The 15693-nt window shown below is 44.8% G+C and overlaps 1 protein-coding gene across 1 annotated transcript in view; it reads right to left on the reverse strand.

Annotated features, from left to right (window-relative positions):
* Positions 1 to 6654: 6654 nt before the first annotated feature.
* Positions 6655 to 15693, reverse strand: part of LOC118313421 (zinc finger SWIM domain-containing protein 6) — a 43724-nt gene continuing 34685 nt past the window's right edge. Inside the window, exons 11-14 of the mRNA XM_035638829.2 lie at positions 11802 to 11959; positions 11487 to 11650; positions 10579 to 10660; positions 6655 to 10480 (exon numbers count right to left, since the gene is read on the reverse strand). Of these exons, the coding sequence (XP_035494722.1) occupies positions 9615 to 10480; positions 10579 to 10660; positions 11487 to 11650; positions 11802 to 11959 (1270 nt within the window). The 3' untranslated portion in view covers positions 6655 to 9614. The remainder of the gene's footprint in view (positions 10481 to 10578; positions 10661 to 11486; positions 11651 to 11801; positions 11960 to 15693) is intronic.

The raw sequence follows: 15693 nt of genomic DNA on the forward strand, positions 1-15693 counted from the left end.
GCTGTCTAAGGAAAACCAAGCACATCCAATCGCGTAATGTTTTTGTTTTTTAAAAAAATAAACTGAGCCTACGCATAAAGAAGCAAAGTGTTTCTTTATTAGTTGAGAAACTTCTTCTCTTTGCACTGAATAAACTGTTTACATGACAATCGATTCTGTAACCTAATGAAAATTTTATGTTGATGAGGTAAGCGCGTGGTTCTTCACAAGACAGGGACATCATTTGCATTGTATACATTTGTGTTGTGTTGATTTGACCACATAAATAATGCATATAAAAACAGTATCAACAAAGTGAAGGGCTTGTGAATAGAAATCAGCCGTTTATATTAGCTGAGGATGCAGCTTGTAAAAGGCACCAATTATTTCAATCTGTTCATAAATTGAGTGGTATCTCCAGACACACACATATCAGAGTGAGCAGATACACATATCAGTAACACACACACGCACACACACACACACACACACGTTCTGATCAGCAACTCAGCCTTGCGTGGCTCTCACTTCGTCAGTGGAGGTGTCAGGGTCCCCATGGCAACTGTATAATGGGGCAGGCCTAATTCAATCCCAGGGGCGAATGGTGGGTCTGGCTGAGACACAGAGGGAGAATTGGTCTGGGTCTGAAACCTATTTCAGTCAGAGCTGATGTGTTTTAGCTGCTGCATGCTCAGTCACCGAGGAGAAAACATTCTGTCTCCACTCGCGCCCAACTTTCACATCCACTTTTAATCCCTCCTTTTGGCTCCCCTCTTCCTTTCACTCGCTTCCTGTCTCTCTCTCTCTCTCTGATTATTTCATCCTCAAGCCTTGCTCTTTATTCAGTCGCTTCTTGGTGACTACTTTCTCTCATCATGACTGCACCTCCTCGCCTCTCCCTTCCTCCTCACTCCCTCCTCTATCTCTCTCTCTCTCGCTTTGGTCTCTATAAAATCAATACCTCATACACTCTCAGTCTCCTCACTTCTCTCTCTCCTCTCTCTCTCCCTCTCCCTCTCTGACATTCAGGCTCAGAAACCTGATAGGATTTCATTAGTACCTCTGGATCTTGTTGTATTATTGTTATCCCTCCCCGAAGAAGACAGGGATTAGCGCAGGGGCTGGAGACAACTTAAAGTAATAAACCAGGAGCCGACCGTCCACATTCGCACAGATACAGCACGCACACACACACACACTCATACACCCGCAAAAAGGTGTGCAGGAGAGGCAAGGAGAGAGGAGGCGGTGAAGATCCACGTGCAACAGGGAGGAGGTAGTCGGCACACTGACCCTATTGTTATTACCGCGCCCAACCAATCACACAGCTTCAAACATGCAGCCCAGAGATTGAGGCTCGCAGCTTGTTAGGGAGGGAACAGTATGTTACAGGGAGAGAATGGTGTGTAACTCCTGTCACTGGTTCTGCATATAGAAAGGCCTGGGACTGGCCTGGGGCTATCTGTGTTTGCAGATGGGGGAGGGGAGGAAGGAAGTGGGTAGATTTGCATCCCTTTGACTCTATATCTCTGAGCACCAGAGGAAGAGGGAGAGGAGAGGCTGTGTGAAAACACCCCCCCAGTACTAAAAAAAAAAAAAAAAAAAGTGACACAGAGGAAAACTGTTGGTTGGTAGCTGTTGCTGATTGGTGCCGTCGAGCTCAACTCATGCAAGCATTTAATCCAGTCTGATTTACATACTGTAGTGTTCGCCACAGTTGCACTTGACACAGAGTGTTTTTTCCGCTAACACAAGCCCAGCCACACTCGTGAAGAGGGAGGGAGACGGCGTGGAGCCGAGGCTCAGCACTGTTCACACGAGCATGCACATGCTCAGAGATTGGCCATTACATTGACTTGAATGGATTTCTTGTGTGCATGAATAGCCCAGTGTGAAGTGGGGGAAAAAAAAACCTGTTTCCTCTCTATGGGTTCATATTGATATTCATGGTGGCTCTCCGCCACGAGAGCACAAATGTCACTGAAAATGGCCTTGATATATGCTCTCGTTCTCTCCTCTTCCTGTCGCTCCATCCCTCTTTCTGCCTGTCTCTCTTCCCCACTTCTTTGTTCCTGTTCGCCGGACGCGCGGCGCCTGCCGCTGCCGGGGAAGAAAAAAAAGAGGCTGTGGACGGATGACGGAGTGAATGGGGGACATCATGTTGTTAATAATTTCTGCTTTTTAATCAAAGAGCACTGGAATGTTAAAGCTATTTCTTCCTGCGAAGCCGGCTCACCTTGATTACGGTGTTGTTTATTCCTGCAGTGCAGGCCCAGCTCCTGAGAGCACACACTGCAAAACACTATTAAACGCCACTTTACCTGGAATCGGACGCTCTCTTTGGCTCCGAGGGCCATTCTGCAAGCCTTTAGAGAATGTGGAGCCTGGTGTGAAGTCATTCTCAGCTCGGATGGCATCTCTACAATGTCTTCTCTCAGATGCAACAAAGACACGGCATGCTGTTACTGTACATGTGTGTCCAGGGCTGTGAAACCTATTAGGAGAGGAAACGAGGAGTCAAGTGCGTTTTCCTCCATTTCGCAGCATTCATTATGACATTATAAACACTGGCAGACAGATTTAGCGCCTTTGGACAGGCATCCGGCAGAGTGTTGGCAATAACAGTGAGAGATGAAGTGAAAGTATTTTTTTCGGTGGGAATAGTGGGGTCGCAGGTGCATAAATCTTTGTATATTTGTTAATTGTCCTCTGAAAATTGTTGGATGACTGCGCTGCGTTGGCTCAGGTCCGTTGCTCTCCGGCTGGGACGTGTATGCAAAGTGTGGAAATGACAGTAATATCATAGAAGTTTGTTTCTCATAAAACCGCGAACAAAACCCTACACACATATGTGCTGACGGGGATATTCACATCACACAGGCAACTGGTAGCAAAGCTTCAACACAAACACAAACCTTTTTGCTGTAAGGAGAAAGAGGAAAAACTTCATCAACAAAATGATATGCATAAAACATAGGCCCCTGCAGAGCAGCTGCGTATTCCAGGGCACAGCTCCCCGATCTGGTGTTGGTTCCGATGACATTTGGCTGACTTGTTATACATAGCTCCGTATCATCCAATAGCTTATAATGATTACTGATATTGGAAGCAATAAAACATTTGTGGGCCAGAAATTGTGAAAGAATAAAATTAAATGATGTGTGTAACTTTGTTCTAACATTTTATGTCCCTCTGAGGCCTGTTCCGCCTCGCCGGAAAACAGCGAGAATGTCAAAAGACGTAAAAAAGATGGCACCACAGTGTGTGCTCAGGGTGTAAGTTATGGCCGTAACTTTCTCACTCTGTCAGGCGCTTTAACCGTCTGTCCTGGAGGACACATTAACTCGGTATCCTTAAATAAAGTCCTTTAAATAAAGCTGGGGGAGTTAAATAATGAGAAAGCTGCTCCCACTGTCCTTTCTGCTTTTAAATGAACCTCTGCCTTTCTTATTAATGTCCCCTTATCGCTCATCACGGCCACTGACCCGCTGCTGTAACCCCTTCCCACTCAACCACACGAGAAGCTCTGGCAAGTGGTCGCCGCAGAAGTAATTGAGGGCAATTTTCAAATTAAAATTTAAACCCCTCGTCCATCTTCGTGCGGCGGGGGGGGAGCTGGGGGGAGCGCGGAGAGCGGTTTCGGGGCTGACGACTTGATCAGGTTCTGTGAGCCAGGCAGGTACTCGGGCTCGGGCGAGGTGGGATGATGAACGAGGGGCATTAATCTCTGTGACAGAAAGAGAGGAGTTAGCAGCAGTGATAGCAGCGCTAACGGCTTTAATTAGCATTTAATCAGATGCCTCGGGGCCGATGGAGGGGGAGAGAGGAGATCAAGCTCCAACGGCCTTCTGGAAGACGACGAGGAAAGGAAAAGACAGTCCCTGTGGTAGCCGGCCTGATGCTGCAGGCGGTGTTGGAGAACACATGCCTATGATGCTTTGTTTTTTTGTTCCCCTGTAATGATAGCAACCTCGATGCACCGCAAAGGCCCCTGGACCTTTTTTGCCGAAAGAGGAACTACATTCTCATGTACTTCAAACGTGCATTCTACGGACTCTCCCAGATAGTTTGACTGAAGTACTGAAAAGATCATTGTAAGATTATCATTGCATCGCTGAGTGATGGAGAGGACGGGGAGATCACTGAATTATGGATCCCCGGAGGTGATGCGCATTATAGGCTACTGGGTTTCTTTAAAGGGGCAGTAAGCGATTTTGAAGGAAGCTTGTCTCTGTCTTTGATGTCGTTTCCATTCACTGACTCGGGTATGTGAGGCCAACGCGCCAGCCACTAGGCCAAAACCCCTGAGTCGTAGCATCATTCACTAGCACGCCTCTCAATGCTGTGTGCTGCGGCCCGCACCATTTCTTTTTGCTTTCAGTGTAAAGAGCCAGGACTGCGCGGAACCGACTGCTAGCGGACGTTTAGGAAATATCCGCAGGTTTTTGCAAAGAGTTTATTCGATTAAAGTCGCTCACTGCCCCTTTAGGTGGAGGAAATACTTACTCTTCAGGGAATAATTTGGGCATCAAGTACCTCAGGCAGAAAAGTTCTTGTTCTTTGATAAACAGGAGAAGTTACAAACTTGGCTACACAAAAAGGAGAGTGTTCATTATGATAAAAGTTAAAGAAAAGACTTTTATTCAGTCTTTTACTTGTGATCGCCAACGACCGGAAAACACACTCAGCGGTTTAAATCGGGCATTTCGGATTTTTGGGTCAATTTCAGATGAATATGGCAACTTTGGCACAGTTTTGTTCCTGCAGCTGCAAGGGAAAAGCATAAATCTCAATTTGCCACAGCTGAGTTGTGACTCTCAGTGGCTCCACTATCGTGGGATTCATTCAACAATAAAAGAGTATCTATGAGTTTTAAAAGAATGAACTCGATAGGATATCAAAATAATGCAAAACAACAATAAAAATGATGTGGCATAAATGTGTCTAAATCAACCACCTCTTCTTCTTCTTCTTTTTTACAGCCATTTCGGGACTACTGGTGTTGAGCTGGTGATGTTTAACCTGCAACTGTGAATAGCTTATGGAGAAATGTGTTTTTTAATTTCCATAAATAAAAGTTTTTTTAAAAATAGAGAAGGGTTTTGATACAAAACAAAAAAAAGCTTCACTACACACGGTGCGGGATGTGCTCCAGGGCTGGATTTGTCCGTGTAAAGAATCTGGAAGTTCTGATCTCTGGTCTGTTGAAGTCTCGTTCCCCTTTGAACAGCGTTTACGTTCTGTTAGAATGAAGTCTCCTGTAGCACACACAGGTTTTGACTTTGAAAAAAACTACAACATTTTTTTTCTATGGGTTAAACTATAAAACATACAGATCTACGGTTCTGCAAGAAAATGCCAAAGCATTGATGTGTTGTGAAGCTGTGGTGGGAGGGAGGGAGGGGATGCTCCACATAGTTTTGATGGTGATGGTGAGGAAGAGGGCTCTTGGAATGAAAGGGGCCAGTGTGTAATCATGATGTCATTAGGAGTATACAGTGAGACGGAGCGGAGGAGGCTGCTGCACCACGCGGCACCCAAGGGACGTCATTACCAACTGGAACTGAGCAGGGACCTGAGCACAGGTCGGACTCACAGGAAGTGGTCTCGCGTCACACACAGACACACACACACACACACACACACAGAAAGTGTACATTTACGCGCATGGATACACATGCTGGCATGAGTGTTTTTACTCTACACACACACAGACACAGACACACACACACACACACACAGGGCCAGGCATCCATCACAACAAATGGACAGCTCTGTCTGGCATCTGACAGCAGACGGGCGCCTTTGCAACTAAACCTGACAAATTCCTCAATATCTAAGTGGACACCTCTATGGACAAACGTGGCTCATTAATGAGCGCACACACAGATGGACAGTGCACGAACACACACGGGGAACGCGGACTGGGAGCTCGTGCTGCGTTAAGTTGCGGCGTGTGTGTGCCGGTGTAGCCGTCTGCACTTCATTACTGTTCACACGCAGACAGTTGCAGTGTTTTTGTGTCAATGTTTAATGAGGGGCTGGGAGTCTGGGGACCTTTCTGCTGTCAGGAGCTCCTGTAGTCTGGAGCTACCACCTGTTCCTGTTCACTCCCTAAAGGCCTTAACACACACACACACACACACACACACAGTGTGTGCAAGAAAACACACGCAGGCACACAGAGGCATGCATACAAGAAGGAGCATGCACAAAAGCATGTCTACACAAACACACCTGACAAGCTACATACACTGATTTAGTCGTCCTGTGGCACCGGTGTCGGTGTCGGATGCATGTAAACAGGTTATTGTGGTTGGCTGAGCCCCGGCGGCCTGACGGAAGCTACAATGACAATATGGAATATCAATTGATACGTTTTCATATTCCTGGCCCATCTCGACCCCGAGATGACGGCGTGAAGGCTGCTGCCAGTGGGAGTGATCCCTCTCTGTCTTTGTCTGACACGGCTGTTTGATGGAGATCAGCAGCGTCCCGACCAATCGGCTCTCGCCGACACGCTGACCGATGCACGCCTGCAGATTCGCCAGCCCCTCGTTTCCTTAACAATTCATGACAGACCTTCTGAGACAAAACTGCAAAAAACATTTTTTTTCCCTGTTTCCTGTTTCCAGGTGCGGAAAAAAACAACCCAGCTCTGAGAAGACAAAAATAAACATTTCAAAAAACTAACTTTTATTAAAACAAAAAAACAAAAAAGAAAAAAAAATCAATTACTGACTCATTAACAAGATTATAAAACAGTGATTTAGTTACATAAATAAATTGATATCGGTGTATCAAATCTTAATTTCATAAGCATGTATACATGGGTCATTGTAATAAATAAACGGGGAGAGCAGAAGATTCCTACACAAACCAAAAAAAAAGAAAAAGAATAAAAATGAAATAAAACAGCTAGAAAGACTCAGAGGAAATTGTTTCTGAAGAGAACAAGAGACACTGGACAATGTATTTTTTTTTTTCACCAAACACACGTGAGGAATTGCTTTGTTAAAGCATGAGTTACACAGCCATTCACTTACTAATTAAGGACACTAAAGCTGGGACCAAGGTGGGTTGTCTCGCACCTCTTAGAACGCGTTTGGTTGTTAGACAGATCTCCTGTTTGGTTACTTTAAAGCGTTAAGACAAGGCAAGAGAAAAGGCTGCTTTTTATCTTTAATCAACACAATATAGAAAAAGATGCACAGAGAGAAAAAAAAAATCTGATATAAAGAAGAAGATTAAAAAAAAAAAAAGGCAATTAAATGAGAGGACAGCTGAACATTGCAGAGGAGACACTGGCAATGCAGTGGTGAATGGAAGAGAGAACTGAGGAGACTCAGCTTTTAATCTAGGATAGATTGAACCTGTGCATATTCATCACTGTGAGTCTTATTGAGTTGCACGACCATTAAGTTACTCTGATAAGGGTTATATTACTTCAGCCGAGATACGTCCTTAAATGCATGTAAGGCCGGACATATAATACTTGATTTTTTCTTATAAAAACAAGATTCTTCTCCAATTAGCTCCTGTGTAAAGCACATTATAGTTTTCGCACCATGGAAAACTAGTACAACAGCTTACATGCATAATTAAGTACGTCAAGAAATCCTGTATTGTGTTTTCAAACATTTATCGTCCAATGGCCTGAAGTAGTCTACCTCCCTCCCCTTCCTGTGCTTTAGTCAGCAGGAATTAATGCTTTTTCTTTTCTTTCTCCCTCATCACCAATTTGACTCAACCTGCATTTCTGATCGGACACAGCGTATCCAAGTATGAGCACATGTTGCCTTGTGAGTCCAAAAAAAGAGCCAGTCAACGCGGTCAGTCTAGTCCTTCTGATATGTTCTGTTTTCAACAAAAGAGAAAAAAGAAGAAAAAAAAGACAAAAGAGAAGACAAAAGAGAGAAAGAGAAGGAGAGCGAGAGAGAGCAAACTACAGCGGCTTCAAGTATTTCACATTACATAGAATACTCTGTATAAATTAGTTAACATATACTTTCAGATCCTCCATATTCAGACATATACTATGGCATATATACAGAGTACAATAAATGCTCGCTCATGTTGGGTCGTGTTTTTGTCTTTTTTCCTGTAGTCAGTCGTTCATTTGTTCCGCCTTTTTCCTGTGTAGAGAAATCCCTGAGAACGTTCTGGTTGACAATTACTGAAGGTTCCACACAACGAACTATAACAGCAGAAAGTCTAATTTCTATGATTCACATGCACAGAGGGAAATGACACTGGCCTAGTCCGAAAAATACCTTTCAATGGTGGCTGCAGAGATGAGGGGACTGGGGGAACTTTTGGGGGGGGGGGGGGGGGGGGGGGTGTGTGTGTAGAAGTACCGATGCCAGGGCGGTGACGTGCAGCAGAGCCGAGCCGCAGGAACACTCAGCAGGAATCTGACTCAGATTCTCCTCATAACCTTGGTCTCACTAGTGATTCTCTTGTTCAATTAACACTGTCCGCTATCAGAGATGATAAATTCCACGATAGCAAAACAGAAAATAAAAATTGGGAGCAGGTTCAGTATCGTGTCATGAGGTAGTCGTCTCCCTCTGGGTATCTGCTTCAACTAGAAAACTCAAACTACAGAACATCAGTTATTTTAGCCAAATTTGTGCCGTTAAAAAAAAAAAAAAAAAAAAAATCACAGCTGCTCTACATTACATCAATGTAACAATAATACTAATTATCTTTGTCTAATGTGCCGTCACTTGTAGCGCCCGCCTACTGTCCTCTGTACAACAGGTGAAACAGGTACTCATTATGGGGGGGACGGGGGACTACAACAATAACAACAACACGAGTTGGCTAAAGAGCGTTGTTGTGTGTGATGAAGCTGATGTCTGGGACCCAGAGAAAACTAATGGCTGCTCAAGTGCTGCTGCTGCTGCTGCTGCTGCTGCTGCTGCTGTGTCTGAAGAAATGCTGATGGCGGCTTCCTGTCAGTGCTAAACCAAGCTGTGCTGAGCCGAGCCGTGCCGTGCCGAGCTGTGCAGTGCCGTCCAGTGCCCATCGGTGAGGGCCCGGGACAGAGGGAGGTGCTCTGTGTGGTTTAAAGCCTTAGTTTCTCTTTGAGGATGCCGAGACATTTTTTTTTCTTCTTCATTTTTGTTTTTGTTTGTTTGTTTGCACATGAGCGCTATTGTAGAAGGGCTTCAGCCACTTGACAACATATAACTCAATATACACCAAAAAAAAAAAAGGGAAAAAATCATGTTCTAAATCATAAAAATAAAAAAGCCATTTCACTTTCAATTTCCTCTCGCACACATGTAGAGAAATACACACAACATTCACAACTTGACAAATTTCCTCTCTTCTGAAAAATAAAAACACTTCTGTACACATAGTAGTAATAATATTATTAATAATAATAATAATAATAATAGTAATAATGTTTATAACAATAACAACAGCAAGAACAATAATACCGCGTGTGGCTCTGTTGATTTTTTGTCATCTTTTCCTTTCTCTTTTTGCTTCATTCTACAGGTCACATCCCTCTTTTTTACTTGTCTATTTCATAAGTCCAAAAGAAGTTCAAAAGGCAGACACAAGTTAATAGAAAAGTACTAGAGTCAGGAGGGGGGTGCTTCTGGTGACCCCCAGCCTCACCCTCAGCCAAACCTCTCCCTCACCAGCATCATCAGTTTCTTTTTGCCCTTGTAGATCTGTTTCAGGTTGTCTATGAACTGGGTGAACTGAATGTGTCCGTCATGAGCCATCATGAAAGTCTCCCGCGCTTTCCCCAGGAACTCAATGAACTCGCTGTAGTGGCGCGGGCTGATGTGTGTGAGGCGCGAGTGCGTGGTGTTGATGTAGGCCCCGATGGTTGCATCCAGCAGCTGCCTGAGTGGCGCCTTGTCCAGGGACATCAGTTTCCCAGAGTTCCTGCGGCTGTGCAGCGCCGACACCATCCCCGGCGTGGTCAGCGTGCACCGCCGCAAAATGTCCGAGAGCACGGTGGCGCACTTCACACTCTTGACCACCAGGGGGATGACGGCAGCCAGCTCATTTTTCCCCAGCGAGTGGCTGAGGGCGCAGGCCCACAGCACATCGTTGATGGCCGGGTGCGTGTCCTGGTTGTAACTGAGGTTCAGGTGAGCCATGGCTAAGGTCGCCAGCTTGTACGCCCTCATCGGGTAACCGCGGTGTTCCATGTAGCGTGCTATAGTGAACAGCTGCGTGTAGCTCATCCCTGTCGCTGCCGCGTCCAGTACAATCTGGTAAGCTGTCTCAAAGGCAATGTGGTCCTTTTCACAGAGTGTAAGAGCAGAGAGGGCGCAGTTCTGGGGGTCCTTCATGGCACACTGGAGGGCGAGGGTGCGGGCAGATGAAGCCAGGTTCTCCTGCTGGTGGCAGTCCAGGTGGAGGCGGACGATAGTGCTGTTGGACATGACAGTGGTGGCCACGATACTGGTGGCTTCGGTGGGGGTGAAGAGGGTGAACCAGCTCTGCATGATGCTGTCCAGCGCATACACACCTGCAGGAAAACAAACACAGCAGAATGATTAGAAATGAACAGAAAACTGGAGCATTGAAAAAAAACAACAACCCTGTTTACTAACCAGGGTGACTTACCAACTTCAGTGGCACATGTGACTAACCAGCGCACCATCTCTCTCCTCCTCCAGTTTAATGTGGACAGAGTTATTCTCATCACCTGTGGAAGATGGAAGATTAAACTTCAAGGTTAACACTAAAATAATGGAACATATGGGGACATTTCAAGAAATGCAGTTAGTCCATGATCAGTTTGCTTTAACATTGGCTGTACACGCTTGCTTGACAAATGTCAATGGAAAAATTTAACAAAGCTTTTCACCACATTTGTAAAGGTTCTGTGCATAAAATCAAAGTGCACTATCAAACGTTCCGAAGTTAAAAAGAAATTTAAATAAAGAATGTTTGTAAATTTTGAATGAGAATGTTTTCCCTATAATCACTTTTCAACTTTATGGTAACAACAGTCTCACATCCAATTTAATCTGTCAGGTGAACGGAACATGGACCCAGAGAAAGGAAATGGTGATTTGGTCCTTTGACTCATCGTCAACCCTTTTCCGACATCCAGATATTTCAGACGCATACAGGATACACACCGTGATGGCACGGTAGACGACATCTCATGGGAGTCATGAGGTAGGTTGATCACTCTGCGTGGCTATATAATGGTAATGTCAATTTTTAGGGAGCCAATTTTTAGGGAACAAGAGCACCCAATAGTGCAAACACTTCCCTCATGGTGTTCCCATGTTCCAATACATATTCCACGAGAGCTGAAAGCTCATTTCCAGAGTTCAAAGAAGTTTTACAGTTACTCAGTATAGGAGCTTGTTGTACGTAGAATATTAATATCAAGCATAGTGAATGAAACAGCAGGCATATTTAAAAAAGATTGGTTTTGGTTATCATTTGTCTTCAGACATAAATTACGATTCAGTGGTACCAACTGGTGCTAACTAAACACTGTGGTAGTGTCTGTGTACCTGCAGTCCCAGCTCCAGAGAGACTTTGAGAAGTGTGATGTCAGGCAGGCTGTCCATCAGAGTGGCAATCTTGAACGCGTCCTGAGCCAGTTTGAAGATGTGAGACGAGGAGTGAATGTTTTTCTGGATGGACTCCAGGACAGTCTCCAGCCTGCGACTGTCGCCTAGAGGGCACACGGAAATCACAGGAAAGTTTTAGGGATTCCCGCTGCAATTATTTGTCAGCCACAACGATAAAAAACAGTTACTGCAGCGTATAATTCAATTGTCTACAACAGTATACGTTTATATCTGTTCCTGTGAAAATATATGCACCTTTGGCAGCGGTGAGCATGGTGGAGGCCAGCTCACACTGCTGCGACTCTATGTGGCTCAGCGTGAACCAGCGCGGGTAGCGGTTGGGCACCACCGAGACGATGTGGTGGGGTCGTGACAGGTCACCAGACGAGGCCGTCGACTCCAACACCGGCAACCTGACGGAGAAAGAGACACACCGAAGATCAGATGTAAGTAAAATACAAAATATGAAAATGGATCATGTTCTTAAAATCAAAGAGTGGCACCGAAATGGAGAGAGTGATAATCAGAGGGACACGGATCAGCGACATCACAGTGAGATTATTTCTTTCTTCTAACAGTAACAAGCAGACAGACAGAAATACTGTACATACAGAGAAAGTCTTCATAATGACGGTCTGAAAGTGACTTCAAAATGAAAACGACTTCAGTGATCACAGGGGGATTACAGTTAGCCTATCCCTGCAATTTACCTGCAACCTAGTATTTAATCACCTAGAAACCAAGGTATAATTAGTATTTTCTTCACTCTAATTGGTCATAATGAACTCAGAGCTGCGCGACACCTGCTAGAGGATGAAGGGGCTTCACTAGTTTCTGTCTCTCATTATAATAATACTGACAGGGCCAAGTCTTCGCCGGCACCAGGAGCATCGCCGCCATTACAACCGTGGCCAGTAGCTCATCTTCTATTCTGCTTCACTTCTCTTCCCGCCGCTACCACCTCAGTTTCAAAGGTCCTCTTTCCCTCTGAAGACGGCACAACCTGGTCCCCTCTCAGCCAATCACAAAGCTAATTGAGTCCACGGGGAAATTAGGGAATTCACCTTCCAGCCCCGTAAGGCTGGACACACATCAAACAAATACCAACACACATGAATGAACACACACACACACACACACACACACACACGCTCAGATAGACATTCACATGCCGCTCAGATAGCCACACACACCTGCCCTTTTGAAAACACATCAAAGCGGCCCAGTAAAAGCAATGTGATGCTAAATGCCAGTTTCAATTTCAGAGCAAAAGTGCATGTGATACTGTTGCCACCTGAGTGAAGGCATGCACACCACAATAAAAAACAACCCCCAAGCCTCTTCTGCACTCGCTTTTGCCCAGGAGGGCACAAGAGCGGCTCGTCTCTGAGAGAATGAGAGAGACAGAGAGAGACGTGGTGACAAAAACCCAGCCGAGATGTGTGCGAGTGTGAAAACTCACACTTGCTGTAAAATGGAGATGTTTGGAAGCCCCGGCAACAGCCGCACACGTCTGAGGAGCTGCTAAAAGCTTCCACAACACTGGGGCTTTCTGGAAGATTCCTGGGGTGTAGCAAAGCACAAAAAAAGGGCCCTGGGTAAAGATGGAGGCCTCATCAACATTCCTGTCTTTGTTTGGTCTGCACCAGAGAGCCAGAGGCCTCCGTCGGATGGGAGCTTGAGAGGCCTGGCTGGGCCTGCTGAAAAATAATCTCGTCAGGAGTAAAATCCATACTGGGCTATTGTTCCACGAGAAACAAAAAAACCCCCATAAATGATGAAAAAAAAATTTAAAAAAAGAAACCACATGGACTTCTCTGTCTGATGCATTCAATCCAACCACAAGAAGAGTGTATTCGCTCTCTCGCCGAGCACCCTGTAAACTACGGCTAAATGGTGCAACACTGGCTATAAACATGATCATCCTCTCTGCCAAATATCGCTATACAAACTCTCAATTCAACGTCAATGTGTGCTTAAAACATAAAATTAAACTCATATTTCTTCTCAGCGCTGCCACGGCTGGATATGTATGTGCATCATCGATGATGCATAAAACACTAACAGGGGAGAGAGCTGGAAGAGGCAATCAATTTGTGTGCGAGGCCTCGGCTCAAACGGGTCCGGTGACAGCGTAGCACCCCGTCACATCTGGGAGGGACACGGACACACTTATCGCACTGGAGACATTCAAGGACAACCGCGTGGATGGAGTCTTTCGAGGGGCCACGGAAGACAGACCCCATGTGGTGGAGACACAGACGGGTGATCGGGAAAGTGAAAAACAACCGATGGGGTGTGTTTTTGTTGGAAGGTTTGAATTTCATCTCTTTCTCAAACGGGTGACAGAGAAGAAAAGAGTGACATGTTGATAAAGTGCAGCCAGGCCAGGTTTTTAGCTAAAATCGCAGGGCCCCTTTGGGTTTCTGGTCAGCATCACCACAGCTACTGACCCCTCTGCCTCACGCTGACTATAAACACCCTTCACTTTTCATAATCCATTAAGCACACATCTGTCAGCTAAGCGACACATCCGCTGCAAGACCTCCACTCTGTACACACACTCAAAGTTGGAAACCTTCAGGCTGCCTGACAGGAGGGGTCAAGTCGTACTGCACACGACCCCAATTGGGTAACCTCCACATTTCAGTTCACGGCTCCCAAAGTGACAAAGATTCTTGAAAATTTGCTTCGGTTGATGCATTATACTCTGCACCGCATGTAACTCATCAAAACGTGCACTCGGCATCCACAGTATAAACTTGTCATGAATCAAAAAGTCCACATGTTGTAGAATTTTTACAGAACTCTGAGGTAAAAAATGTAATTTCTTAATATATTCGGAACATTAACAAACAATTTAACTTCACACGCAGGTTGCACAATTACTCTTCCTACTACTTCCTAGATATTAGCTTCGCTGTGGTAGAGAGTACAACAGTACAGTGCTGTTTACATGTAATAATAACTATCCAAAAATGTATTTACATAATTTTAAAGGGCTATGATGAGTAGTTCTACTAAGTTTTTATGTATTTTTACTTAATAAACAAGAGTCATGAGGATGATGACATATCCCCCCGGCACTCGCAACATGTCTGGCGCTTATGGTAGTGGCCAACTCCTCGAGACTGAGGTGTGGGTGGGAGTTTGGAGAGAAGTAATTCGGTCAAAGAGAACGAGAGAAATTTGCCAGGCTAAAAGCTGGAATCATTGTTAAAGTAAAATGAAAGGTTATTCATTAATTTGTTTAAATACAAAAAAATATAGAAACCCATAATATTAAAAGGCACTATACTTCACTGCCTGATAAAAAAAATCTGTAAAGTTTCTTTTTGGAGTTTCACTCCAGGAAAACTAAATGATTACAGATGGACGGACAAAGTGATGACTGATCTGGGGGGACAGAAGTTGAAGGCAGCCATTTGAATGTATTTTCATATTGTGGTGTTGCTACTTTTACTAAATCATTTGAATATTTACTCCACCACTGCAACAATGACTTCCCAGCGTTTTAATTTGAAAGTGTTGCTCTTTCATATCAACATTTGCATGATAAAATGATTAAAAGGCAAAAACAAAATTAAAAGTGACTGTACAGTTTGACGAAACTTATAGAAAAACAGATGTCGGCTACCTGCGAGTGTCACTGGCATATCGCTGTTTTTGAATAGCCACCGACAGCAGTCACGATATACTGTATATTCACAGATTATGGATTAACCAGAGGATCATCGATTGTAAAGTACAGCGAGGATCTAGATTCCTTAGCATTGGAAGACTTGAATCTCGTATGGAAATCGCACTTAGTAACAGGCGGCTGGGATTTGTCTCTTTTGGCTTCCAAAGAGATGAGATGAGGACAGTCTCTGGAGAGGCAGCGAGACGCTTCTTCTTCTTCTTCTTCTTCCTCCTCTTCTTCTGTGGCTGTAGTCGAGTTCTGGGCAGCCCGTGAACCAGTAGGCAGGCTCCTCTGTTTTTGTGTTGGCTGCTCATACCAAGCCCTTGCACGGCATATGCTGCTCTCACACACTTTAATTAACCTCATCCATGGCGCGTAAAAACACACACATACACACACTTAAAGAAATACTCTACTGGATACGGATTTGCCTATGGAGGCAGTCTGACTTCCTCTCATTAAAAA

This window comes from Scophthalmus maximus, chromosome 19, assembly GCF_022379125.1.
Source record: "Scophthalmus maximus strain ysfricsl-2021 chromosome 19, ASM2237912v1, whole genome shotgun sequence".
Classification (NCBI taxonomy): domain Eukaryota; kingdom Metazoa; phylum Chordata; class Actinopteri; order Pleuronectiformes; family Scophthalmidae; genus Scophthalmus; species Scophthalmus maximus.